Source organism: Festucalex cinctus, chromosome 18, assembly GCF_051991245.1.
Source record: "Festucalex cinctus isolate MCC-2025b chromosome 18, RoL_Fcin_1.0, whole genome shotgun sequence".
Lineage (NCBI taxonomy): Eukaryota > Metazoa > Chordata > Actinopteri > Syngnathiformes > Syngnathidae > Festucalex > Festucalex cinctus.
The window spans coordinates 1,241,226-1,268,245 of NC_135428.1; the positions used below are offsets into that span (position 1 = coordinate 1,241,226).

General features: G+C 38.1%; 3 protein-coding genes and 1 long non-coding RNA gene across 10 annotated transcripts in view; 1 reads left to right on the forward strand and 3 right to left on the reverse strand.

Moving 5' to 3' along the window:
• On the forward strand, positions 1-26,495 carry LOC144006535 (uncharacterized). The gene is made up of 4 exons (XR_013279870.1): positions 1-223; positions 1,246-1,422; positions 9,885-9,991; positions 22,344-26,495. It is a non-coding gene; the product is annotated as an uncharacterized LOC144006535 (long non-coding RNA).
• guca1d (guanylate cyclase activator 1d) lies at positions 9-3,503 on the reverse strand. Its single transcript, XM_077505427.1, has 4 exons — positions 3,309-3,503; positions 2,644-2,793; positions 1,504-1,591; positions 9-1,404 (listed from the first exon to the last, which is right to left on the reverse strand). The coding sequence occupies exons 1-4, from the start codon at positions 3,501-3,503 to the stop codon at positions 1,280-1,282; spliced, it is 558 nt and encodes a 185-aa protein (XP_077361553.1). The 3' UTR covers positions 9-1,279.
• On the reverse strand, positions 5,810-11,480 carry dub (duboraya). Its single transcript, XM_077505425.1, has 7 exons — positions 11,255-11,480; positions 9,874-9,957; positions 8,719-8,787; positions 7,423-7,488; positions 7,104-7,355; positions 6,442-6,759; positions 5,810-6,367 (listed from the first exon to the last, which is right to left on the reverse strand). The coding sequence occupies exons 1-6, from the start codon at positions 11,282-11,284 to the stop codon at positions 6,469-6,471; spliced, it is 792 nt and encodes a 263-aa protein (XP_077361551.1). The 5' UTR covers positions 11,285-11,480; the 3' UTR covers positions 5,810-6,367; positions 6,442-6,468.
• The window catches only part of LOC144006527 (stromal interaction molecule 1-like), a 14,497-nt gene continuing 2,274 nt past the window's right edge, over positions 14,798-27,020 (reverse strand). For 2 of the 7 annotated variants that reach the window (XM_077505416.1, XM_077505414.1), the window contains 12 exons: positions 24,504-24,634; positions 24,303-24,417; positions 24,090-24,201; positions 23,873-23,988; positions 22,324-22,501; positions 20,207-20,384; positions 19,945-20,112; positions 19,752-19,852; positions 19,451-19,686; positions 19,183-19,269; positions 18,083-18,146; positions 14,798-15,966 (listed from right to left, as the gene is read on the reverse strand). In XM_077505416.1, the coding sequence (XP_077361542.1) occupies positions 15,603-15,966; positions 18,083-18,146; positions 19,183-19,269; positions 19,451-19,686; positions 19,752-19,852; positions 19,945-20,112; positions 20,207-20,384; positions 22,324-22,501; positions 23,873-23,988; positions 24,090-24,201; positions 24,303-24,417; positions 24,504-24,634 (1,850 nt within the window). In that variant the 3' untranslated portion in view covers positions 14,798-15,602. Of the gene's footprint in view, positions 15,967-18,082; positions 18,147-19,182; positions 19,270-19,450; positions 19,687-19,751; positions 19,853-19,944; positions 20,385-22,323; positions 22,502-23,872; positions 23,989-24,089; positions 24,202-24,302; positions 24,418-24,503; positions 24,635-27,020 lie in introns of those variants that run through there. The other 5 variants (XM_077505413.1, XM_077505410.1, XM_077505415.1 and 2 more) reach the window with 4 other exon arrangements.

A 27,020-nucleotide genomic window follows, 5' to 3' on the forward strand; every position in this document is an offset into this window, starting at 1 on the left:
ACAACAAAAACATGGAAAACTTTTTATTATGTGATAAGGCAAACAATAAGGGTAACACAAACAAAACTGAATTCGTTACAATGAACTCATTAAGAGGACTTTCACTGTAGTAAAAAAATAAATAAATAAATAAATCGCACAATTGAATGTTTGGACAGTCGGCCATTTGCCTTGTTTGACCATCAGCAGCTTAGCACAGATGCTAACAAGTTCGCCTATCCAGGTTAGTACTTACTACTTATTTTAAACCACCTCAGCTATTAGTGTCCCAGTGTGCACTAAATTCAACCAGGTCAGAGATTAAAGAGTAGGGTAGCACTATTTTTCCAGACAGTTCAACCAGGTTAGCAACTTAGCACTAATGTTAACAGTTTAACACGTTTTTGTTTTTCCTCCTGAAAAGTACGTTTGCGTTGGTTACAACCAGTTCAGTTGTCAGTTGGCACTATTCTAAATAATTTAAGTGAATATGTAACAGTTTAGCCTAGTGGAAAAAAAAAAAAAAATCCAGTTATCAGGTAAGTATGAGTTCTTCCCACTTGGATAATATACATTGATTAAAACCAGTAGAATTGTAAGTTAGCATCGATTATAACTAGTTCAACTCTCATATACAAGCTTTGTAAGTATTTCAGTACGTTTGAATTATTTTTAAATAATAGTTAGCAGGTTAACGTCTATGCTAACAAGTCAGTTCTGATGAAGTCAGCGCAGGATTTTTCAGTGACCTGTGACCAGTTCAAGTACAGGTAGTTGCAAGTTTAGCAGTGATTTCTAAGCAAATGAGCAAAGGTTTAACTGTCAGCTAGCAGGTAATTGTTCAGTTGCCATTTTGCCACTTGTCAGCATTAAACACCAAATGAATTCTGCTTTTGTACATCTAATGTGTGTTAATATAATAAACTGAGCTTTTAGTGTTAGGCACAATAGTTAATTTGCAACCCTATACAACAAAGTAATACGCTTAGACATCAACTTTTTTTTTTATATATATATTTTTTTCAAAAATTAATAAAGCTACATGTTTTAACCATATGGAATATTAGGGCCGCACTGAAAGAGGCAGGCACTAAATCACTGAAGTGACTGTGTAAGGTCAATGCAGGTTTGCTTACCTTGCTCCCTGCAATGCCACAAGATGTGACATGATCATGTCAGTTTAGACTGATGTACAGTTTTCCCGTCACACTTTGTCACATATGTTAATTTTAGGGAAAACTTCAACTTGTTTTTTTTTCCTCACAGTTTTTGTTTTGCTTCGCACTTGGCTCGGCCCCCATCATGGCCTGATCCCCTCAACGATGATGACCAACACGGGCGTCAAGTCCATCAGGTTCTTCAGTGTGTCCATGATGTCTTCGTGGTCTTTGGCACCCTCGATGAACTCCTCCAGGGTCAGCTCACCTGCGTCAACGCATTCCGGTAGGTGAAAATCTCTTCGCATATTGGCAGTTCAAGCGTCAATCTTTTTCTTTTTTTTTTAAATATATAAGTGAGCTTTACCGTCCCCCTTCACGTCGATCCTCTCGAATATGAGCGTGACGATCTCTTCGGGGTCGATGTCTCGGTTTCGTGTGATGTCCTGGATGGCCTGTAGGGGGAGACGAGGACGTGATTATTGCTCACAGGAGCCGTTTGCGGTCGAGTTTTGGCGAACGTTTTTCTTGTCACGTTTTTCACCTGGCTAAAACTAGACTAGACTAAAACATCTCATTAATAAACAATAACTGTGACTAAATCAGTATGCCTTTTTGTCGACTAAACGAGGGGAAAATGTGCTTCATTTAAGAAAAAGTGGACTAAAATCGATGCAGTGAAAGGTTAAAAAAAAAGAAGAAGGAAATTACAGTTATAACGTAACATTAATCCAACGGCTATTAGGGATGTGACGATAATGGCAATATTGTGATATCGTGATATTAAAACTGCCACAATATTTCATCGTCATCATGTCACGATATTAAAAATCTGCACATCTGTTAAAAAAACAAAGTCAGGTTGATTTCCACTCGTGCAGTTCTAGCACCCTCTGATGGCAGTTTTTTTTTTTTTTTTAGTGCAGTTTAATTTTCACAAGGCATGTTTTGGCCCTCCTATGTATCAAATCCACGCTAATGGTCAGATGAAGGGGAACGTAATCTGATTGTGAGCTGAGTCAATATGTGGAGGAACTCATTTTATTGTATTTATTAATTTCTTATTTTATTTAATTAATTAATTTATTAATAATACAAAATGTATCAATTTATTGTAATGCTTGTAGTAGTGCCTCAATATATAGATTTATATATTTTTGATATATATATAATGTATTTTTCTATTTTTAATTGTGTTTAATTTTAATTTTGTGTGTTTTATTTTGTTATGAGCTCTTTTTTTTCAATATTGTGACCTTTTTTATCGCCAATCCCCCACAATATCATGATAATTATGGTATTGTGACCTTCATATCGCTATAATATCGTATCGTGCTGTTTGGATATCGTTACATCCCTAATAATCAGTTCATCAGTACGCCTGATAACGATCCTGATCTTTAGTGAGGTATTGTTGGTAGGCGGAAATGTCGAAAAACCGCGGGACTCCTCCGGACCTTCGAGGAGCGGAATTGGTGAACTTTTTGAGATCCAGCATCCTAATTACCGAGAAGATGGTCTCCAACTCCTCCTTGTCGATTTTCCCGTTTCCGTCCTGGTCGAAGAGTTTGAAGTACCACTTCAGCTTCTGGTTAATTTCCCCCTTCAGCATCAGACTGATGGCGGCGATGTATTCCACAAAGTCGATGTAACCGTCCTGTATGGAGAATATTGATAGATATGTAGCTAATTGCGGTTTTCGTCCGGGTCTAAAAGTTTTCAAAAGATCTTCGCAGACGGTTTTGCAGCAATTAGCATTCGAATATAGCCAAGTTTCAAGCCCTGATTGATTTCTTATACTCTGCTGCCACCTGCTGGCCCTTTTTTTTTGTTGTAATAACTACCATTGCTTTATGTGTCCTCTTCATGTCAGAAGCTGTATCAAAGCCTTCTCTTTGCTCTAGTGTCAAAAAACGTGTAAATACGTTTTTTGGGAATGAAGGACAACGTATTAAAAACGCATTTGATGCGTTTTTGGGTTTGAATGAGTTAACTGAGCAACCTAAATCACCCTCATCATGACTCTGAGTCAGGAAAATAATGGCGGTGCACACGATCACCCTTAAGCCAATTTCGACCGCGATGTGACAAACGATTCATCTTCCCGAACGCATCATTTGAAACGCTTTGATTTGCGACGGCCCAAAAAAAATATTGAAGATTGGTCCTCACCCCGTCCATGTCGAAGGTGAAGAAGACCTGGTCCACGTAGCTGTTGGCGTTCTCGGTCATCCCCTTCAGGCCCAGGATGGTCTTGAGCTCGAACAGCGTGATGAGACCCGACGGCGAGTCTCGCATGAACTTGTTGTACCAGTGGTGCATGTCCTCGGCCAGGATGTCGTCCAGGTTGGAGCCGTGGTTGCCCATCGTCCCAGGAAGAGCAAGAAAAAGTCTTTGTTCCGAAACAGTTGGCCGACGGTGATCAAGACTGATGCTTTTCTTCGGGGTCTACATCCAAAAGAGTCGAAGCTACAAATCTAAGCGCTGGCGTTGGATTGACAAATCTGCTTTTGGAGGAAAACGGCGTGGAGGCTCCAAGATGGCGGAATGTCCCCGCGTGAGCGACGGCGCGGGCGGAGAGCAAACTTCAGGACGTTGTAACCCTCTTAGGTCCCGCAGCGAGACTAAAGAAAGCTCAGCAGAATAAAACCTCTAATGGGATCAGGCTGCCGATCCTGGACCTGCCCCAGTCCTGGTTATATAACGTACTCACCTGGGTCAGATGGAGGGAGAGCCCAAAACTGGATGACCTCATGACTCGGCAGTTTGTTACGTCCTGAAAGATCTCAGGCAAAGTTGATCCAAGGTGAACTGGATGATCTTGATCGTACCAACTTTTCATGTCTCGTCCAAGAGGTGAGACCAAACACGAGAGATTCCGTCACGCAATGGCTATAATATTCCAACAATATTAGCGATCTGACCGCTAACCAATCAAGGCTGGTTAATTTACTAGCTTGTAGCATGGAGCCATGATAGCCACTTGTTGATATACTTTCATTATGAAAGTTCCTTTTGGACCAAAAATAATTTACCATAATATTATAATAACAATAATAATAATAACAATAATTATTATAATCATCATAATATTTATTTATTTATTTATTTATTTATGTTGGCAAAGACTTGAAGTTGGAGTGCAGCATGTGCACTGTCCTGTAGGATGATTATTTATTTTTTTTGGTACAAAACGAGAAAATTATTAAATGTTAAAAAAATAAAAAATAAATAAAACAAATATATTCATTAAAAACAAATTCTTTGAAACACTATAATTATGCAAGTTCCTTTTGGATGTAACAAAATGTATTCAATTAAGTTATTTTAAAAAGGTACAAAATGTAAATTTAATCAACTCAAAAAAATGAGTATTAATATATATATATATTTTTTTTTTACGATTATGCTGATTTTGTCATCGTGGAGTGCAATAATTGAAATTGTATTTGAATTGTGATTAATTGCACACAAAATTGCTGACAAAAAAAATCAAATAAAAAAATACAAAGGTTAAATGATTGTCCCGACTAAAACTGGACTGAAACCAGATGATTTAAATTATTATATTTTCTTGGAGTAAAATAAAGACAAAAATGTCAGATATCGAGTTTAGATTTAAACGGTTTAAATTCAAACGGAATGAGGTTGACTAACTTATGTTAAAAACTAACAAACAGAATTTGAAACTGGACTAAAACTTTCTATTATTGTTTGAATCATCCGTGCAGTTCTGTCAGTCACAACTTCTGCTAGTTTTTGCTCCGAGTACAAACGGATCGCTTCAGCTAAATTCTACATCTTCGACCTAAAAGCAATGTCCTTTTTGCCAAGGAATTGACCTCACACTTCTACTTTTAGCAGGGGAATGTTTATAGCCCGTCTGGCTGAAATGTCATCGTCAAGGGTCACCTACATCCGACGGTACAAGAGAAAGGTCGGATGGCTTGACCTCACTTTGAAAAGAGATCATTAAGAACCCCAAAATATCCTCCCAGGGTGCCGTCGACCCCACAAACTGGTCAGGCGAACGTTCACCTCTCACCTGCGCGTTTATTTGCGGGAAGCGTGAGACCCACAGTGAGATCCGAGCGCTTTATCGGAATGAGATTAAACCCGAAAGGTTTCCCTTCTGGTCCTTTCCTTAAAGGAACCTTGGTGAGGATTAAATTAAGGGAGACCAAACCGCGTTGCGAGGGTTGACAACTTTTTTTGGGGGTGAAATCCTCTTGTCAACCTGAAGATGTTCATGGACATCACAACTGAGAATTTGACTATTTAAAAAAAAAAAAAAATCTGTCTTAAAGATATCATTAAATTTACAAAAATGAAACTCTCAAATCAAATCTAAAATAACATGAAATCACTGTAACTGTTAAAAACGCACAATATTTTTGTTCTTTTACAACAGAACTCCATTAGAAATACATATGTTGATCATTAAATTATGTTCACAAATGTATTGTAATTTCACAAATATTTGTCGGTTATTTAATGGAATAAAATGTCAAATTCAACTTTAAAATCATAAACAAAAAAAAATGAATATTATGTAGCAGAATTTGACTTTCTTTTATTTTTTTCTGTCTTAAAAATATTTAATTTACAAAAATGAAACTCTGATTTTTACATGTCAAATGTAAAATAATGTGAAATGACCAACTATAAAAACTGAATATTTCTGTTCTTTTACAAAAGAACGCCATTAGAAATACATATTTTGATTGTTAAAACAAGTTCACAAATGTATTGTAATTTCACAAATATTTGTCTGTTATTTAATGGCATAAGATGTCAAATTTAACTTTTAAATCCTAACAAATAAAATTTAATATCATTTCTTTGTGAATTGACAATTTTTTTTAAAAAAAGTGAAGATAACGACAATGTCCTGTAGATGTTATAGTGGAAGGAAGATGCGGTCAACATGTTGCCAAATTGCTGGTCGTTTTATACAAAAAACAAAACAAAACAAAAACCAGACAGGAGCAGGCACAAGGATCACAACGAGGAAAACACGAGTGTTCAAAGAGAAAGGTACGATTCCGTGGGTTTGTATAAAAGCGTAAGCGTCTCTTGTCTCCTGCCGTCTTTGGAAAATCAATGTCACAAGCAGCTCTGATGCGGCAACGTTCTGGCGAGATCTCGGTGGGAAAGCGTTTGTGTCCGCTCTCTTCTAAAGCAAGACCCCTTGTTGCACCGTGTCCTCCTCAACTTTGACACGTGGATCCCTGTTGGACACACACAATTTCCTTCATGAGCAATAAGAAACGAAAAATATCCTCAAATGTGTCATCAAATTCACCTGACTTTCTTCTTCTTCTTCTTCTTCTTAGCTGTTGTTTGGATCCTCTTCTGAGGTTTTCTCCCGCTTCTCATCATCTTCTTCTCTTCTGAGACGGATGTCGCAATCATTCCGGACGTCTTTTGGGCTTTCTTCCGATTCGTCGTCCTTCAAATGATTTCTGTCCCCATCGCCGATGATGTCCTGCGTTGTTTTGTGGTCCGGCTGGCTCCCGGGGGTGTCTGTCTCCTCCGTGGCCACGCCCACTTCCTCTCCGCTACTGGACTTCCTGTGGCGGCGGGACGGAGGCCGTCGCTTGAGGGAGTGGCGAGCTCGGCTCTGGTGGAAGACAACCAATCGGAACGTAGTCAATAAGATCGATTCAAAATTGTACTATAAATGTGACTTTTTAAAAGATCGGGGATCCGTGATCGGCCGGAAAATTGTGATTGGTGCACAGCTGCTTATGATGGAAAAAAAATCGGAATCGGCAAATTGGGACCGCCTTCCGTTTAAAAGTCAAATTGGCACTGCATGAAATCCTGAACTGAATCGAAAATCAATATGAATCGAATGGGTTTTGTAAATCCGAATCAATACCCAGCCCTAATTTCAACTTTTTTTTTTTTTTTTACCGATCAACTCGAGAGGAGGAAAAAAAGTTGCGATTCCATGGGCCCGACCTTGGTGACGTTCATCAAGAGGGAGCCCTCCGCCGCTGTGGGAGGGGCTTCAAACGACACGGGCCCCTCCTCCTCCTCCCCGGTCGGCAGAGACGTGGAAACGGGGCTGGGGGACGTCAGCGTGGACGAGGGGCTTCCCGCGGTGGGGCTGGGCGAGGGCGGCGGGCTGAAGGGCGCAAACGGACGGAAGCCGGTGGAGGCGGGGCTCTTGGGCGAGGGCAGCAGGGCGGCGGGGGACAGAGCCAGGTTGGCCTAGAAGAGGGCGGGGTTTGCACTGATGACGTCATAACCGGAATGACGGAGCGGGAAATGGACCCACCTGCAGCTTCTCGATCAGGGCAGAGTTCCTCTTGGCTTTGACAGGTGAAGGCACACCTGAACATTTCTGAAAAAACAGAAAACATTTTCCACTCAACAACTTTGCAGTCCATTAATAAAGGAGAATAATAATCGCAAAATGTGGAGCGATGACTTGAGATATGAGTGACAAGTTTTTTTTTTTTAATATGAGCTCTTCTGCCAGTTTTTTTTTTTTTTTTTTTTTTTTGCTACGACTTGCGAGCACAGGCCGAAATATGAGCAAACGAGTGCTGTGTATGCGCGGCAGTCAACTCAAAGTAGGGCTGCACGATATATCGAAAAAATATCGATATCGTGATATTGGCCCATGCAATATGCATTTCGCAAAGACCTGTAATAAGTACCGATGCTAATTATTCGTAGTCGAGGAGTCAGATAACCGATATTTGAAGCCGATTATTCATTAAAAAAAAAGAAGTAAAAAATAAAAATAAAAAAAAGGGGGGGGGGGGAATATATTGATGTCAATTTTTTTGTTTTTTTAAATACAAATACCAATTTTGATTTTGGTGTAATGTCTTAAAGCTAATTATTAATTGATTTAATTAATAATTAATCAGTAATATTTATGTAATACACTTGCGACTGTTATCGGGCGCCATCTTGTGGCCATTTTATGATCAGGAGCTCGAAACTAGAAAAATAGGAAAATTGTCATCAATTGTCTCTCTTAAGACAAAAAAAAAAAGAATTATCACAGTAAATTTAATCCATTATTAAGGAAAAATTCTCAATTGGGATCTATAGCTCTTTAAAATGATCTGTCATTGTTTTTTTTCTTCGTATCAATCCTTGGTATCAGCATCAGTGACTACTCACTAGGAGTGTGACGATATATCGATTTCGTGATAATTTGTCTCCCGATAGATTATCGATACGCCTACGCAAGTATCGCAATATTTGTAGTTAATATTCAGCCACGAGAACGGCTCCGTTGTTCATGACTTATTGAGCAGTTCCTTGGCAGGCCCCTAGGGGGAGCGCCTCATAAGAGTGGCGGGGAAATGGACGCAAGTCTTCAGGCGAAGAAGACTCATCAGCGGACCAATGTATGGATAATCGCGTCATATCATGAGATAATCATTATCGTCAGCCTTGTATCGCATATCGTATCGTATCGTGAGGTTCCCACCCCTACCAGTCACTGGTATCGCTTTGGGGAAAAAGAAGCCTCCAACATCCCGATTTGAATCGAAATCAAATTGCGGCAAAGCGGCGCCAGACTTTTGCGATTTGTCAACGTGCTTCTTCTCACCTCCTGCTCGTCTCCGTGACTTTTGGGCAGCTGCAAGGAGCGAGGAGGTCGACGTCTCACCGGCTTCTCCTGGGAAAAACAAAAACAAAACAAAAACATTTCCACCGTGATTTTTAAAAAAAAAATTTTTTTCCATTTTAATTTTTTTTATCGACTAGATTCTAGGAATGTAAAGATATCCAAACATCGCAACACAATATTATCACGATATGGTAATGATATGATAATTATCACGATATTGTGGGGAGGTTGGCGATACAAAAGAAGGTCACAATATTGTCAAAAAAACAAGCTCATACAACAACAAAAAACACAAACACAATATTGTGTTTTTTGTACATTACAGCAATAAAAAATATAATATAAAAAATATATATATATATATATATATATATATATATATATATATATATATTAGGGGTGTGAATTGCCTCGTACCTGACGATTCGATTCGTATCACGATTCACAGGTCACGATTCGATTCGATACCGATTAATCCCGATACGAATTTATAAGTCGATTGTTGCGATTTTTTTTCATTCAAATTTAGAAAATACTAATCAGTAAGCTTGTAGAGTGTAAGATTTATATGAAAATGTATTATTTATTTATCTGAAATTTCAGTCTTAACATTCTTCCATGCTTAAGGTGTGAATCCTTTAAAAAAAAAAATAAAAAAATAAAATTGATTTTGCCTATTATTGAATCGATTCGAGAATCGCGCGATGTAGTATCGCGATATATCGCCGAATAGATTTTTTTAACACCCCTAATATATATATATATATATATATATATATATATATATATATATATATATATATATATATATATATATATAAAGGTACTCATACAAACATTACAATAAATTGATTAAAAAAATTAATAAAATTAATTAACTCATTAAACCCAAAAACGTAAAAATACGTTTTTAATACTTTGCCCTGCATTCTTAAAAAATTAGCCACCAGAGGGTGCTAGAACTGTACAATTGGAAATCAACCCGACTCTTTTAATAAACAGACGTGCTGCTTTTAATATCATGACATGACGTCGACGATATATTGCGGCACTTTTAATATCACGATATCACCGGTTATCGTTGCATCCCTATTCAATTCACCGATGTTCGGATGAACACTTAAACCAACTCACCGTGTCGCCAGCAGGGGGAGGCGGAGATGGACCTTTGAACCTTCCGGCAAGTTGGGCCACAGAAGGCCGGGGCGCCGTCTGCTCCTGACGGGGGACCATCAAAGCAAAAAAGAAGGAGGCAAGTTACAATCAGATGACACGTTTGCATCAACATGTCGGAGACACGCACGCACGCACGCACGCATGCACGCACACACAGCTGTTAACGTGCGCTTGATCCAGTCAAAAGGTCTCGCATTGCTCACATTCATCGGATAATGAAATCAGCACACAACACATGCAAACGTCTTCTTCTATTTTGGTGGGGTCACATTGAGCAACGTGCACACTGAGGACACGTTCAAAATGATTGCACGGCAAGAAAAACAAACTCAACCGTTAAAACCACTTCCTCCTTCTGTGTGTGTGCGTGCGCTACTTGTAACGATATCTATCCTGACATCTACTAACCAAATTTTGTTGACCGAGTGCCAATTGAAGTGATTGTTAGTACTGTATTTTAGGGATGTAATGATAACAGCAATATCGTGATATTGTGAATAAATTAAAGTGTCACAATATATAAAAAAAAAAAAAAAAGTTGGATTGATTTTCACTTGTGCAGTTTAGCACCCCCTGGTGGCTAGTGTTTTCTAGTGCAGTTTAATTTTCACAAGGCATGTTTTGGCCCTTCTATGTTTTAATGGTCACGTAATATGTTGTATATGTAATTTATTGTACTTATTCATTTCTTATGTAATTTAAATAATTATTAATTCATTTATTAATTTTATTAATACAAATTGTATCAATTTATTGTAATACTTGTATTAGTGCCTATATATATATATTATATTTCTATATATTTTATATATATCTAATATTTATATTTTTCAGTGCTGTAATGTACAAAAACACAATATTGTGTGTTTTTTGTTGTTGTATGAGCTCTTTTTTTTTTTTTTACAATATTGTGACCTTTTGTATTGTCAACCTCCCCATTATATCGTGATAATTATCGTATCATGATGTTCTACTGTATTTTTGACATTTTAAAGTCAAATTTAATATTTTTAAATAAATTATTTAAAAAAACAATGAACTGAAAAATAATCTAATAGATATTAAGACAATAATAATGAATCAAATACATTCTAAAAACAAAAAGGTAGTCCAGAAAGCCTCTTGGGGCTTACAAGCGCCATCTAGTGGCTGCCCGCGATATTACAGCAAGAAAATCCGAGTCACGAAGAAGTTATAGTTCGTGTGACAAGTTCCAAAAAACGGCACCTTTTCAACATGAGGCTTTATTTTTTTTAATGTGAATAAGATCAAAATGAGCATCACTAAATAAAAATGGATTCACTCTTCATTTTGATGATAATGAAAACAGAATGTTTACCTCCGTTTCTCGTCCACGTCCTTCCTGCATTTTTTTTTTCCTTCTTCTCTTTGCAAAAACTGCAACTTGAGCTGCCACTTCGCCCAATCACAGATTTGTGCGCTGTCGTATCATCTGTTTTTTTGGGGGGCAAAAAAGCTGAAGTTGAAGAAACGCGTCGATATGTGAGCAAACGACTTTAAAAGCACGTCTTTCCAACGGCGAGCACGCACGAGGCGTGTGTCGCGCTCACGTCGTCGCGCTTTGCAGGAAGTCGCTCCCGCTCGGCACTTTTTTGCTATTTCGTCACATGGCCGCACGCGACGACATCGTCAGCTCAGTACACAAAATGACTGACGAGATCGTCACAAATCTGCTGCTGTTGTCATTGATTCATTGATTCGCCTTCAGCAGATCAGCATAACAATTAAAGCCTTTGACTACAATGGAAGTTGTTGATTGTGACTGAGAACTAATCATCCAGATTCTTGAGAGCATTTTTTGTGTTTGAGTGGATCAACATCCAATTTCAAGATCCCCACAATTTAAAAGGGTCCACATTAAAGCGCGTCTCGATGCTTTCCAAAGTTCACATTTAACCACTTCGTCGTGTTTGATGGCCTCGACCCAGTCGTCGGAATTCAGTGGGTTCATTTTTATGGTCACAAAAAAATCGAAAGAGTTCCCATTAAAGCACTTCAGGGTGATGTTTTCGCCGTGAACTGAAATTGAAATCATTTGCTTGAAAGCCCATTACGGCGCCGGGTGCTCTCTTTTCAATCAATGACACTCAAACAGTCCACATTAAAGCAATAATGACACCATATCGGAAAGAGTCAAACGCATTCAAGTACTTGATGGTTTCTTCTCAATCGCTGAGCTTGAAAGAGTCCGCATTAAAGCATGCAACGTCAACGCTGGATTGTGTCTTCCCAATCAGTCTAATTGAACAGGTCAATTTTTATGGTCACAAAAAATTGAAAGAGCTCGCATTAAAGCACTTCAGGGTGATCTTTTCGTCATGAACTAAAATTGAAATCATTTGCTTTAAAGCCAATCAGGTTGCCGGGTGATTTCCTTTCGATCAATGAAGCTTTAAGAGTCCACATTAAAGCAATAATGACACCTGATTGGAAAGAGTCAAACGCATTCAAGTACTTGATGGTTTCTTCTCAATCGCTGAGCTTGAAAGAGTCCGCATTAAAGCATGCTGATGTTTCTTCATTATTTTAAATGTTCTTTTCTGCTACTTGTCTATGTTAATATGTTCGACAAACAAATAGCAGGACTTGAAAGTATATTTGTATTCAAGTTCACTTTGCAAACAATTATTGCTTTAGCATTATTATCAAAAGACCGAATGTGTTCGTAATACATTTTTACAACTAAAATTGATGTTTACTTGAAACGGATTTGTTGAAAAGCAAAATATGAGCCGCATATGAAAATAAGTTGCGGCCATCTAAAAGAAAAGTTGCGTCAGTCGATGTAAACGTTAACGGACGAGTTTTTACCTCCGTTTGACGTCGTCGTCGTCGTCTGTTTGCCGGTCGAGGACGTGCGAGAGAGCCGAAGCAGGCCGGCGGTTTAAATATAGAACACGACAGATACGCGCCGGCTCGTGTTCACTCGCACGTTTAGCATTTCTCACACAATCCTGCATTCAACATTCATTCATTTATTGCAATTGCGATATCATAACACCACCATGAACTTTTGATTGGAGCTAGTAAGTATGTTATGCTTCAAATGACAGTATCTTACATGACAGGATGTAAAAAAAGGGGCAGTGGGGAGTTGATTTGAAATAAATTGTGTTTAGTCATAATCCAACTTTATGCTTTAGACAAGCAGCCGCTTTCATCTCTCTGTTGAATAGTTTTATCAAACTGGAAAGTTTCCCTTTTTTTTTTCTTTTTTTTTTTGCTGCAGGGATAATCCGCCCATTTGTTTTTGTTTTTTTATTTCCGATTTTTAGTAGTCATTGGACGCCGATAACCAGATATTTGGAGCTGATCATTTATTGTCATTAAAAGGGAAAATATTGGCATCAAAATGGGAAAAAATACAAACTCCAGGTCATAATTTTTATAAAATGTTAACGCATATGTTTATTCCAAAACTTTTTAGGGTTTGTAAAATATTGGAGGTTTAAAAAAAAACGGGAAAAAAAATCTTAGTCAATAGACGTCTTTGTTTTAAAAATGTTTTTAAAAAAATGTGTTTATTTATTTCCATTTATATTTATATTTTTGGATATAATTTTTAAATTATATATATATTTTTTAATATTCATTTTTATTTTCACTTTGTCATTTATTTGTTTATTTATTTTGCCGTTTATTTACTTAGTCATTTATTTAATCCTCAGTGTGTCTTGCTTGACTAAATAAATGACTAAATAAATCACTAAATAACTAAATAATGACTAAATAAATGAATGACTAGATAAATAAATAAATACATTACCAAAAGTGATTTTTTTTAAATATAATTTTTGAATATCTATATTTTTATATCTATATTTTTTGAGATAATTGTTGAATTATATATATTTTTTGATATTCATTTTTATTTTCACTTGTAGTCATTTCTTTATTTTGAATTTTGTCAGTTTTGGTCCTCCGTACTTTTAAAGCTCGCTAGTTACTTCATATCACTTGGCCAGTTTGCGATATTACATGACAGGATATAAAACAAAGGAGTGTATTTTTTGTGGTTTACAATTAACGACTTGCCATCCATCGATGGATTTGTAGCTTGATCTCGTGGCACGCAAGTATTTCCAACTTTGACGATAAAAACTTGCGGATGGCCAATGAAAACGGAATATGCGCAATAAATACGTAGCTGCTAGCTAGCTCGCGTTGTTAATTTCAAGAGGCGGGACAACATCAAAACGACGTGAAGATTTGGAGACGCAGTCGTCAGGAAGTGAACACGTTTTGAAGAGGAAGCGATGTCTCCACCTTCAAAGGAAATTGAGTCAAGCAAACGTCTTCTCTCGCTTCTCCTTTCGTCTTCCTTCAATTCCGCCCATCAAAAAAAAAAAAGATTTGCATCACACAGCCATTCTCAAAAATGTGGTCCGCGACACAAGCACCGAATTAAACTGTGCGTAATGTAACCGTAGTTTACGATTCATATTAAATATATCAAATAGGACGATAATATTAAACATATCAAATAGGGGTGGGAACCTCTGGATACGATACCTCACGATACGATAACGATATGCGATACAACAACGATTATCTCACGATATGACGATGCCACAATTATCGATAATCTTATCAGGTCATAAATCCACGATAATCTACGATAAAACTAATCATAAAATAATGTTAATAATAATAATAATTATAATAATAATAATAATAATAATAAATACTAAATAAATAAATCATAATAAATAATAAATACATAAATAATTCAGAATACAACAAAAACAATATAAATATTATAATAATATAATAGCAAATTATATATATTTTTTTAGGTGGTAAAACTTTCAGAACCATTTTTTTTTAATTAAATTGGACTAACAACGCAAAAACACGGATGTTGTCATCGTTATTGCAGTTACATTATTTATTAATACATAACATTTTACACAACACAATTTTTCAAACATCTACAAAAACCGGACATGTGACATTTTTTTGTTGTTGTTTGTTTTGGTTAGATTTACATAAATACTTTAAACTTTGATCAGAGTAAATACAGTTGACTTCACTTCCTGGTTTGGACATGACACGCACACACACAAAACCTGACGTCTGTCTCTCGATTCGATTTTTGGGCCTGAGATTCGATTCAGAATCGATTTTTGATTCAAAATGATGTGACCGACAATAATTTCTGCTTCAATTTATAGATGAGCAAATAATAGTCATCATCTTACTCCAGTCTGACTCGCTAATGCTAATTAGCGAGCTACTCGTGGCACTTTTATCCCTCAAAAATAAACGTCTATTCATACCAAACGCTTCAGGAATGTTTACAGAGAATCATCTTAACATGACTCACCGGCATATGCTCATCCACGCTGCCAAAACAATCAACTTTTATTAGCATAACTTGATGGTGACTTTTTCCTTCTACTCTAATGTGGCAACAGACCGTGCAGAACCACACTGCCCCCACGTGGCCAAATCGGGTACAACATCAACAACGTTCCCAGTACACAAACAAGGGGCAAGACAGTTTGAAATAATTGAAATCAAATCGATTTTAGGACATTTAAATCCAGAAAAGTAATCGTGTAGATGACATTAGTGATTTTTTTTTTGATTTTTTTTTTCGAGTTGTTGTGACGTGGAAGTACAGTTTTGCCACAAGTGCGAGTTCGTTGTGAGCTTCGGCGACGTCATTTCTTCTTCTTGAAGATTTTATTGAAGGCGTTTCTGCGCCGGCCGCCGCCCCCCGACGCCTCGCCCCCCTCTTCGCGCGCGTCCTCGGCGGGGCTCCACCCGGCGGCGGCGGCGGGCACGCGGGCGGCGCCGTCGCTCGCCACGCACAGCGAGCGGGTGGAGCAGGACGACGCCAGGACGGCGGCCGCCGAGATGCCGCGCAACTCGCCCAGGCTTGAGCTCTTCTCCAGGCCGCCTCCTCCTCCTGCTCTCATCGGGAGCCGATTGGACAGGAGGTGTGTCCTGGAGCCGTACGGGCTTCGCGATTGGCTGTGAGGGTGCGGGAGGGGCGAATCCGAGTCGGAGCGATCCATGATGTCCCTGAGGGGAGGAAAGGATGAGTTTGGGTTCGTGGTGGGCGATGACTTGCAAATTGTGGGAGCGATTCGATACCAAGTCAATACGTGGCCAGTATCGCTGATACCGATATCGATACTTGCTATGTAATTATTTTATTTTTAATGACGTTAGCTGTATGATTGAATTGCTTATTCACAATCAAATTTCATAATTGAAGTGTTTTTGTGCCGTTTCCTTGCAATAAGGAACATGCAATAAGTTTGGTAACACTTTATAATAACTATCCGTTATAAGTAGTTGGTAGATCATTAGTTGATTGTTAATGAATGAGTTGTTAATGACTTATTAAATGTTTGTTAACTGTTTGTTAAGGATTTATACTTATGACTATAAACAGTTAATATGTCATGATTAAACTGTTAGTTATTTAGTTATAAATGACTTGTTAACTGTTTATTAATCATTTGTAACTATATATTATAAATGAGTAAGACTAAGTTAACAAACTATTCGTAAATGACTTGTTAAGTATCAGTTAATAGTTTCTATCTGTTATGAGGACGTTATTGTAAAGTGTTCGCTATTCCTCATTTATTACCTGTTAATAAATGAGGAACAGTTGCAACTTTACAATAACATCACAATAATATAAATTACTGACTTACTTACTAATACTTCACTTCTATATGAGCTCATTCTTCACATTGTTAACCATCTACTAATACCGATGAAACTTTGTCAAACAACAAACAGGTGTAACAAGTTGAAAGTACAGAAATTGAAAATATAAAATGACTATGCCGAAATATCAATTTTCCGTCCCATTGAACTTTTTCCACTCATTTGCTCTTCTACAAAGTTTCACTGGTTTAGTATGAGTAGATGGTTAACAAACTATTAACAACTGCTGTAAAGAAGTGAGTTCATCTACTACTTAAATATTAGTTATTACTTTATTTATGTTATTGGGACGTTATTGTAAAGTTGCAACTATTCCACATTTACTAACGCGTAATAAATGAGGAATAGTGGAAACTTTAGAATAACGTCCCAAAAATCTATACAAACTATGACGTAATACTTAACAAGTCATTAGTAAGTCATTTGCTAATAGCTTGTTAACCATGTATTACTAATTTATAAAATAGAGTTATGAATAATTAATATACAGTTAACAAGTCATTTTAGAGCTCAATAACTAACAGTTTAATAATGACATTTTTACTATTTATAGACATCATTTTAAAACCTTAACAAACAGTTAACAAACATTTAATAAGTCATTAACAACTCATTAATTAACAGTTTACTAATGGTCTATTAACTAGTTATAACAGGTAGTTATTAGAAAGTGTTACCGAAAACGCTTTATCAATGTTTTGTCCCCCCAGAAACATTCCAACCATAACAAAATATATTTTTTAATGTTCTTAAAGTGCACAACGTGATCATAGGTAAAAAAATAAAAAAATAAAAAACATGTAAACAAATACTTTATCATATACTATTCAGAAACTATTATATATTTAGATCGACTGCAAAAATGCATATCGATACCAAGTCTGGATCGATATTGTATCAATATCAGATCGATGCTGACCTGGTATCGATAATGTCGATATTTTGATCGACTGCAAAATTGCAGGCATAATTTATCCAAGCTAGTGGTGGGCATATCGATCCAAATATCGATATTATGATGATATTATTGCATTTTTGCAGTCAAAACGCACATGCACAACACGTCAACGGCACGCAGCAAGGCCGAGCCGGGCGGGCGAGCGAGCGAGCAAGGTACCCCGAGCTGCCGGAGCGACAGCGCCGCCGCCGGCTCGCCAGCGCCGTCGATTGGGAGAGCAGAGAAGAAAAGCGAGCCGTTGCCTCCGCGTAGGAATCGGACAGAGAAGGAGGAGGGGGAGGAGGGGGAGGAGGGGGAGGGTGTCGACAGGGTGAGAAGAGGGCCGGCGGGTGAGGAAGCGAGGCCGGGCAGACGGAAGGATGAGAGAGGGAGGAGAAAAGAGGCGGGGCCGCCGGCACGGCGAGGAATTCCAGCTGGCCGACGGAGTGGCGGCGCTTCTGGCGCGCGGGGCCCCCGGGAGGGCCGCCGCCCACTTCCTGCCGGTTTCCGTCTACCAACCTCTGGGAGATGAACATCGTCGACGAGTCTACCGTCCGTTGCTGCGCGGGCGTCAGACTCGGAGCTGAGAAAAACGACAAACAAGACTCGTTTACTCGTTTACTCGTTTACATGTCACTCGCAAAAAAAAAAAAAAAAAAGGAGACAAGCTTCTTCATCTGGCTTCCGTTCGACCACAAAGTTCACCACAAACTTTGGCGAATCCCGTCAAGTACTGCATTTTGTCTATCGAGGACCAAAACTGACAAAAGAAATACTAAAAGAATAAAGTGAAAATACAAACATATAAAATATACAATTCAAATATTAAATACAATAATATATATAAGTGGGAAAAAAAACTATCCATAAATAAATATTAAAAGTAAAAATAAAAAGTAAGATTCAAAAAATAAAAAATAAATACTTTCATTAAATTCCACATTTATTTTTTATATTTTTTGTTTTGGAAATAAATACCAAAAAAAATATTTCCACATTTATTTTTATATTTATTTTCATTGTTTGTGTGGATGGCGGAGAACAGGACATGCTGTCGTTATTTTTTCACTTAATTCATTAAGTATTTCTTTACTTTTGAATTTTGTCAAATAGTAAAAATAAATTAAAAAATAGATTAAAAAATACATATAAAAATGTGGAAATTAAAAATAAAATTTTCCATATTTTTATTTTTATTTTTTGTGTGGAATAGCATAAATAGCAAAAATAATTACAAAAAAAGATTAAAAAAATAAATGTAAAAATAAATGTGGAAATACAAAAAAAAAAATATTTCCACATTTATTTTTTATTTATTTTGTGTGGATGGCGGAGAACAGGACGGAGCTGTCATGATTTTTTCACTTAATTCATTTAGTATTTATTTACTTTTTAAGAAAAATTATTTCCACATTTATTTGTATTTTTTTTAATCTTTTTTTTGCAGTTTTAGTTTGTTTTTATTTCCATTTATATTTACTTTTTTAAATTATATTTTTTATATCCGTTATTTTATATTTTATAACTTGGGCAGTTTTGGTCCTCCATATTAGTCAAGCGTAAAAGTAACTCCATGAGAAAGGCTGATTGAGAACTTGAGTGGAGAGGGAGGGGCCAACCGGAGAGCTTCCACGGCGATTGGTTGTCCGCGATGCCGCTCAGTGGCCAAAGGTCACTCACTCGTCGGTCCATCTGCCAGGCTGCATCTGCAGGCAGCCAATCAGAAGACGTTCTTTAAACAAACAAAAAAAAGCCCCGAGACTTGTCGATTGGGCTCCTCCTACATTGTTTACTTTGGCCTACAAATGGCAAACATTGATCTTTCTAATGATTAAAGAAAGTGGCTATTTTGCACATTCCATGTGGGCGCGGTTGCACTCAACTGACATTTGAGCGTCCCGGGCGACAGGATGTCCTCGTCCATGTCGTCCAGGTCGTCGGACAGGAGGAGGTGCTGCGGCGTGGCCGGCCGCAGGCCCAGGAAGGACGGGTCCAGATTGAGGGCGGCGGCCAGCGCCCCCAGGCCCGGGTTGCTCACCAGGCAGAAACCCGTCAGGTTCTCGATGTTCTGCCAGCGGTGCAGCTTCTCGCGCAGCGCCGCCGTCACGTCGGCCAGGGCCTGCCTGGACCGCACGTCGGGAGGTTATATTTGTCACATTTTGATAGTCACAGGTCAAAGGTCACTCACTTGGCAGAAAGGATCTTGTGGTCGACGTCGTCCAGCGAGGAGCTGTGGGCCACGTGAAACGTGCCAAACAGAGAACTTCTCTTCTTCTTGATCTTCTCGGCCTGAAATAGTGATCAAAATGGTCGTCGTTTAGCGTTTAGCGGATCTTCCGGCCGGGGGCGATGACGGCAATTGATCTCATCTCCTCCCTCACCCCCTCCCTGGCTTGCAGCAGCTGCCTCTCGGCGCTCTGCTTCTTGACGTTGTAGTACTGGACTTCCACCTCGTGCGTCAGCTGCAGCCACATCTGCAGCGCGTCCGGCGGCGACCAGCCGGCCCGCCACTCCAGCTCCCTCTCGGCCTTTTTCAGCGCCGTCCTCACCTGCGGCGGACGCACAACAACAACAACAACAACAAAAAGTGGAACGAACGCTCCATCGCGCAAAAAAAAACTGTCTGTGTCGCCGGCCCTCCACCTGCTCCAGTTCTTCCTCGGCGTACTTCTGCCGACTCCGCTCGTTCTCGGCGCCCTCGCGCAGCTGACGCAGCCGCCGGGCCTCCTGCTTGGCCGCGTCGATCTCGTGCCGAAGCTCCGCCTCCACCTTCACTTTCTCCACCTGGACGCAGCGCTGGTCCTCCTGCGCCTTTTGCAGCCTCGCAACGACAACAACGACGACGACGGAATGATGACTTTGACTTTGAAATTAGTATTAGATCGATATTGTTGTTGTTTTTTTTCCAAGGCAGATACCGATACCAATCATGAGTAGTCAAGGAGACCGATAACTGATACTTCAAGCCGATATTTGTTTGCAGTTAAAGAGAACATATTAGCGGCAACTTTTTGAACAATTATTTGTTAAACATAAAGAATTGACGGCTTTGTTGAAAAATTAAAACAAAAGTCCATATTTTGCCCAGAATTAATTTGATAACTTCATTATTTTTCATGGACAATTTAAAAACTCATTTTCGCACTTGCTGCCGACCGATGATGTCATCACCTGCGCTGAGGAAGTCGCTAACGACCAATCATGGCTCACCTTGTTTTCTGGGTTTGAATGAAATAAAAGAGTTAACTTTATGTTTTAATATCCATCCATCCATCCATTTTCTTGACCGCTTATTCCTCACAAGACTTAGACTAAAGACTTAGACTTGGACTTGACTTTATTGATCCCTTTGGGATGGCTCCCTCTTTACATGTCCAGCAGCAATGAGAACAGATAATAAAATGAAAAATAATTCAATCAATCAATAAATAAGGTTATTACACCAGAGATTGAATTAATAATAACAATAATAATAAAATGAAAAATAAGAATTCAATCAATCAATAAATAAGGACATTATTAATATTATTAATATTATTATTACCTATTAATAACACATTTTGCAACTTTTTATCGACTGAAAATGACATCACAAGGGCTAACCAATCACAGCTCACCTTGTGAATGTTACATGACCAAACCTAGAAAACAGGTGAGCTGTGATTGGTTACCTGAGCCCTTGTGATGTCATTTTCAGTCGATAAAAAGTTGCAAAATGTGTTATTAATAAGTAATAATAATAATATTATTATAATATTAATAATGTCCTTATTTATTGATTAACAATAAATAATAATAATAAAATGAAAAATAAGAATTCAATCAATAAATAAATAAGGACATTATTAATATTGTTATAATATTATTATTACTTATTAATAACACATTTTGCAACTTTTTATCGACTGAAAATGACATCACAAGGGCTCAGGTAACCAATCACAGCTCACCTGTTTTCTAGGTTTGGTCATGTGACATTCACAAGGTGAGCTGTGATTGGTTACCTGAACCCTTGTGATGTCATTTTCAGTCGACAGCAAGTTGCAAAATGCTTTTTAAAAGGTGCTAATTGTACATGAAAAATAATGAAAATATCAAATTTATTATAGGCAAAATATTAATCTTTGACTGCCAAAAATAAGTAAAGTATCCCTTTAAAATAAATAAAAATAAAATAAAAATCCTTTACAACACTTTTCTCATGGAGACATTTACATTTTCTCATATTTCCCTCGTTTAAACATTCTCAATCTTCAAACTTTCATACATTTCATAAAATAGATGCATGATTGTTAAAAAAAAAATGCATGCAAAATTGCACACACAAAAAATGCAACACGGTGAGGCTGCGAAAAGTGAAGCGCCTTATAGCGAGGGAACGCGAGAAGTAATTGAATATATTAAGCAGCAGGTGGCGCTGTGACCTGTCTGCCTTGTTTTGTTTGTGACATGGAGCAACGAGAGGAAAGTGTGTCACGGGCACATGAGCGAGCACCTGTTTGAGTCCAAATGAGCGACAGTGGATCAGCGCAGCAGCTGAATATACGACAAGAGAACGTCATCGTGACAAAACGACGACAACAAGTCGCGAACGTTCATCTCCGGCGTGCGTGCGCGCGTGTGCGCACGCGCGGAGGACAGACTGTCAAGCGAACTCCTGCTCGTCTCTCGTTGCCCTTAAAAGGAGTTTCAAAGTGGAATCTTTGTTGCCTGCTGGTCACGGTCTCACGGTTCTGTTTTGTTTGTTTTTTTTAACTCACTTTTCCTGCATGTCCAACAGGCTCTGCTCGGCCCTCTGAAGCCCCTCCAGGTCCTTCATCAGCTTGCCCAGGTCGTCCCGGGACCTTCTGGTCTGGACGTAAGCGAACCAGCAGCCGCCCAGCGCCGCCAGGATGGACGCGCCCAGCACCAGGTCCTTCCACCGGTTCTGTCGGCCTACTTTCACGCACGCACACACGCGGGTTATATAAATAGACGGCAAGGCCGTCATGCGGTGATGGAGTGTTTGCAAAAAAAAAAGAGGATTTCAGCGGTGGTTTTTCAGCCTGTTTTTAGTCTGGAACTTTTGAATGAAACTTTGCTGGCGTGTTTATTATTATTTCAACTACATTATTGTGGGCGCTCAGTTTACAACGAGTTCCTTGCTGGTGCAAAATATCTGCTAAATCCAGTTTTTGTTGTTGTTGACTTCTAGGTAGACTTGAACTGCCTTTGCACAACATGCCTGCTCTGGAAGTTCTTTTTTTTTTTTTTTTTTCCGTTGTAGTAGTAGCAGGCCTTCTGTCAAATCAAATAGAAACGACCATCAACTTTTTCCCCATTCATTTTCAATGCGACTGACAAACTTGTTTTTTTGTCATTTATTTCATATTTCTTTATATATTTTTTTAATATATTTTTGTTTACTTTTGTTTTATTATATAATTATTTATATTATATGCATTTATATACTTTCAACCACAATTAATAGTGTCATTTTCACATAATTTATCTTTTAATTTACTTCATAAGCATTCCACATGCAGTGAAATATTAGCAATTATTCATATTTTTTTTTATATTATTTTGTTTACTTTTGTTTTAATTCATCCATCCATCCATTTTCTTAACCGCTTACACCAGGGTTGTTTTAATTATTATATAATGTATTTTTTATGATTTTTTTTTTTTTTTAATATTTATATTATACACATTTCATTTCAACTTCAATTAATAATGTGTAATTTTCACGTAATGTATTATTTCAGTTTAAGCATTCCACATGCATTCAAATCTTAGCATTTATTTATATTTTTTTATATTCTTTTGGTTACTTTTGTTGTATTATATAATTTATTTTTATTATTTTGTATTATTATATTATACGCATTTATTTCATTTCAACCCCAATTAATAACGCGTAATTTTCACATAATTTATTATTTCAATTGAAGCATTCCACATGCATTCAAAACTTAGCATTTATTTATATTTTTTATATTTTGTTTACTTTTGTTGGATTTATTGTATAATTTATTTAGATTTTTTTTTTCATTTGTATTTTTTATTTTTGATATTATACGCATTGATTTCATTTCAACTCCAGTTAATGATGTGTAATTTTCACATAATTTACCTTGAATTGACTTGCTGAGCGTTCCACATGCATTCAAATATTAGCATTCCTCTTTCAGCATTCCCACGCAATTTCTGCAGAAATTGTGCTCGTTTTTCGACTTGTTCGGAATCGTTTGGCCTGAGCCGAGAGGTCAGTCGGCACTCTACCTTGATGCTTTTTGCTGACCAGGCAGGAAGTGAAGTGGCGCCTACCTGCCGGCGGTCCGAACAGCACCGTATCCAGCGCCTTGAGCTGCAACTTCTGCGCGTGGCTGCGCTCCAAAATTTTCAACACGCCCGCCGTCAGGGTGGCGTTCTTCACCGCCAGCCTGATGGCGGAAAGAGCGGGATGAGGTCAGGCGAGGTCACCCGCTCGCTCCATCCATCCGCGTGGCCGCAGGCGTGCGTGACACGTACAGGTGAGCGTTACCTTGGCAACGCCCTGCCGTCCAGCCCGTGTTTCCGGAAGCTTTCGGCGTACTGGGGGAGCTCCACGCTCAGTTGCAGCCACTCCGCCACCTGCTCGCCTGTCCAGTTGTACACTGGACACAGTTTGCGTTTTGTTCTCGTTTTAGTTTTTGACGAGAGAGCTGTAATCGTGCAGGTAGCGGTCCCGCCCCCTCTCACCTGTTCCCGGACTCACCTTCTGAGTTCTTCCAGGCGTCCCACATGTCCTGCACGCTGATGCGCAGGTCCGCGCGGTGGAAGTTGCTGTGCTTGGCTTTCGGGTCGTGATACTTGAGGTCCTCTCGCAGAAACTGACGCAACAAAAAAAGTCCAACCGCCAGTCAGACGTCTCGAGTGACGTTTTTTGTTTAGTTTTTCCGTTTTGTGTGTTTCTCACCTCGTCGGTCTCTGCGGCGTCCACCGTTCCGTCGGCGTCGTCGTCCATCTGCTTGTGGATGCTGCGGATGGCCTCGAAGCTCAACAGGGCGTTCTCGTCCTCGCACAACGTTCGGTCCAGTGTGCACAGATCTACGAGGCACGCCATCAAAAGTCAACACACCCCTTGTTTAAATGCTGCGTTTTTATCATATTCAAAACAAAAAAACAAAACAAAATGAGCCTAAGATACAGCATTTCAAAACTTTTTCAAACATTCATTTCATCTAGTATGATGCAACTCAATAGTTAAAAAAAGAAAAAAAAAGGTGGTTGCACAAGTGTCCACACCCTCATGAGAGTCGTTGAAATGTTCTAGTAGGCTTTGATTGACATATTTGTTGACCTCATTTCAAGCATTTGCAAGATTCAACTGTTCAATAAATACAATTGTAATAATTAGAAAATGTTAATTGTAATAAAAAAAAAAAAAGTGTACGTTTTTTGGCCAAGGTTGATCGAAAATATTCTGGACACCACACCAACATCCAAATTATGAGCATTTTTTTCATATTTAATTTGAATATAATATATGCACAATAATATTGGAAAATCATGCGATATAGTTGCTGAATATAGCGATAGATATTGCGATATTTAACATGTGTACAGAAATGACATTTTTATTAACTAATGAAATAATTTAAAAAAATAATCATGCAGCAAAATAAGCAAACTCAATAAATTAATGAATTATTACTTCTCGATAATGTTCAACTATTGGATGGCGGTGCACATTTTACTTAGCGGCTGACTGGTCAAATTCAAATCAAAGCATAAAATTACATATAAAACTTATTGCATTCTGTGCGATGTGCATATTGCATGGACCAATATTGTGATATTGATTTTTTTTATATATATTGTGCAGCTGTAGATAGATAGTTAAATAGACAGAAATGTCATATTTAAACTAAAATTTAATAACTAACTTACAAAAAAGAAAAAATAATGCTCAGTTTTTCAATGCAGCAATTTTTGATTTATGGCAACACGGTGCGCTAGTGGTTAGTACATTTGCCACAGTTGAATGGTTCTGGGTTTGAATCTCAGCCCGGACTTAGTGTGGGTTTTCTCCTGTTATGTGAGCCTTGCAACAACGCGTGCAGTATATGTTAGCGCAATTGAGGAATGTCTGTGAATCGTTTTGTCTCTTTGCTTCCAGTAGCCATTAGAACAAAAAAAAAAATCCCGGAAATTAGTTCCGTGTACCTTTTAGAAAGTAGCTTACAACAAAAATAAAAAATGGTGCTTGCAGTAGTTGACAGTTAGCAGTTAGCATCCAGTCGTGGCCTCATGCCTTTGGTCGCCATGACAACCGAGTTGACTTGGACGCATGACAGCAGGAACGTTATGCCCACATTTGGTCATTCGGGCCTCTTGAGACTCTCTGGACGATCGCGTGCGTGTGCGTGCGCGCGCGTGTGCACGATGAGCTCACGGTCCAGAATAGCAAGTCGAAGACAAACACGCTTTGTCCAGGTTCGAAGTCGTTCCCATTCATCTGGGAAGGACAAACCTAAACAGAGCGTAAATCATCAGATGGCGTTTCCAAGTCGAGCGCAAACTCGCACGGGAAGTCGTCTCGCAGGAGTCGCTTTTATTTATACTGCCTTGAAATGACTTGTGCTGCTCACTGCGGAAATACGACAGTTCGTGTACACCACAGACCAGTAAGTACAGTGCGCTGCAGTTTTTTTTTTTTTTTTTTTGTGTCCTGAAATCTCCCACAACGTCCTGGCGAATAGGAAAGCCGGAATTGGTGTCAAGGAAGTACAGTAGAGCTATGAGTGCCCCATTTAAGATTTTTCAAGCTATTTTCTTTATTTATATGATATATTTTATTTTATTTTTTATTTGTACAGTATATATAGATTTTTTTAATTATATTTTTTGTCATGTTGGAACAAATTAAAGGCATTTCCATGAAAAAAACTGATTTAAAGTCAGTTGAGTTGCAAACTTGGTTATACTAGAAGTGCCACTAAACTGCTCATCTAGTTAACACATTAATGAGATCCAGTCTACAATTTAGCCCAACTGAAAGGCTGTTTATGTGCTGCTGTTTTGGTTAGCAACAGAGTTCATGTTCGCGTGTGAACAATAGCATCCATGATCATATGGAGGACCAAAACTGACAAAATTAAAAATAAATAAATGACTACATAAATAGATAAATAAATGACTAAATACATAGATAAATAAATAAATTACTAAATCAATGACTAAATAAATAGATAAATAAATTACGAAATAAATAAATGACTAAATAAATAAATGACTAAAAAGTGAAAATAAAAACGGATTTATTTCCATTTATATTTATTTTTTAGATATAATTTTCGCATTATATTTTCTTTTTTTTTTAATCCATTTTTATTTTCACTTTTACTAATTTATTTATTTAGTTATTTATTTATTTAGAATTTTGGCAGTTTTGGTTCTCCACATGACCAGAGTGAGGGTTGGAGAAAAAAAA

What these genes read in the sequence shown, in the direction of transcription:
- guca1d (XM_077505427.1), bottom strand. Translation starts at nt 3,503, where the DNA reads ATGGGCAACCACGGCTCCAACCTGGACGACATCCTGGCCGAGGACATG. An exon ending in TCACCTTCGACATGGACGGG is followed by an intron (nt 2,794 to 3,308) that starts GTGAGGACCAAT and finishes TTCTCCATACAG; the next exon opens with GACGGTTACATCGACTTTGT. An exon ending in AGTTGGAGACCATCTTCTCG is followed by an intron (nt 1,592 to 2,643) that starts GTAATTAGGATG and finishes CTCCCCCTACAG; the next exon opens with GCCATCCAGGACATCACACG.
- dub (XM_077505425.1), bottom strand. Translation starts at nt 11,284, where the DNA reads ATGCAGGAAGGACGTGGACGAGAAACGGAG. An exon ending in GACGTGGACGAGAAACGGAG is followed by an intron (nt 9,958 to 11,254) that starts GTAAACATTCTG and finishes GTCCCCCGTCAG; the next exon opens with GAGCAGACGGCGCCCCGGCC. An exon ending in GTCACGGAGACGAGCAGGAG is followed by an intron (nt 7,489 to 8,718) that starts GTGAGAAGAAGC and finishes CTGTTTTTTCAG; the next exon opens with AAATGTTCAGGTGTGCCTTC.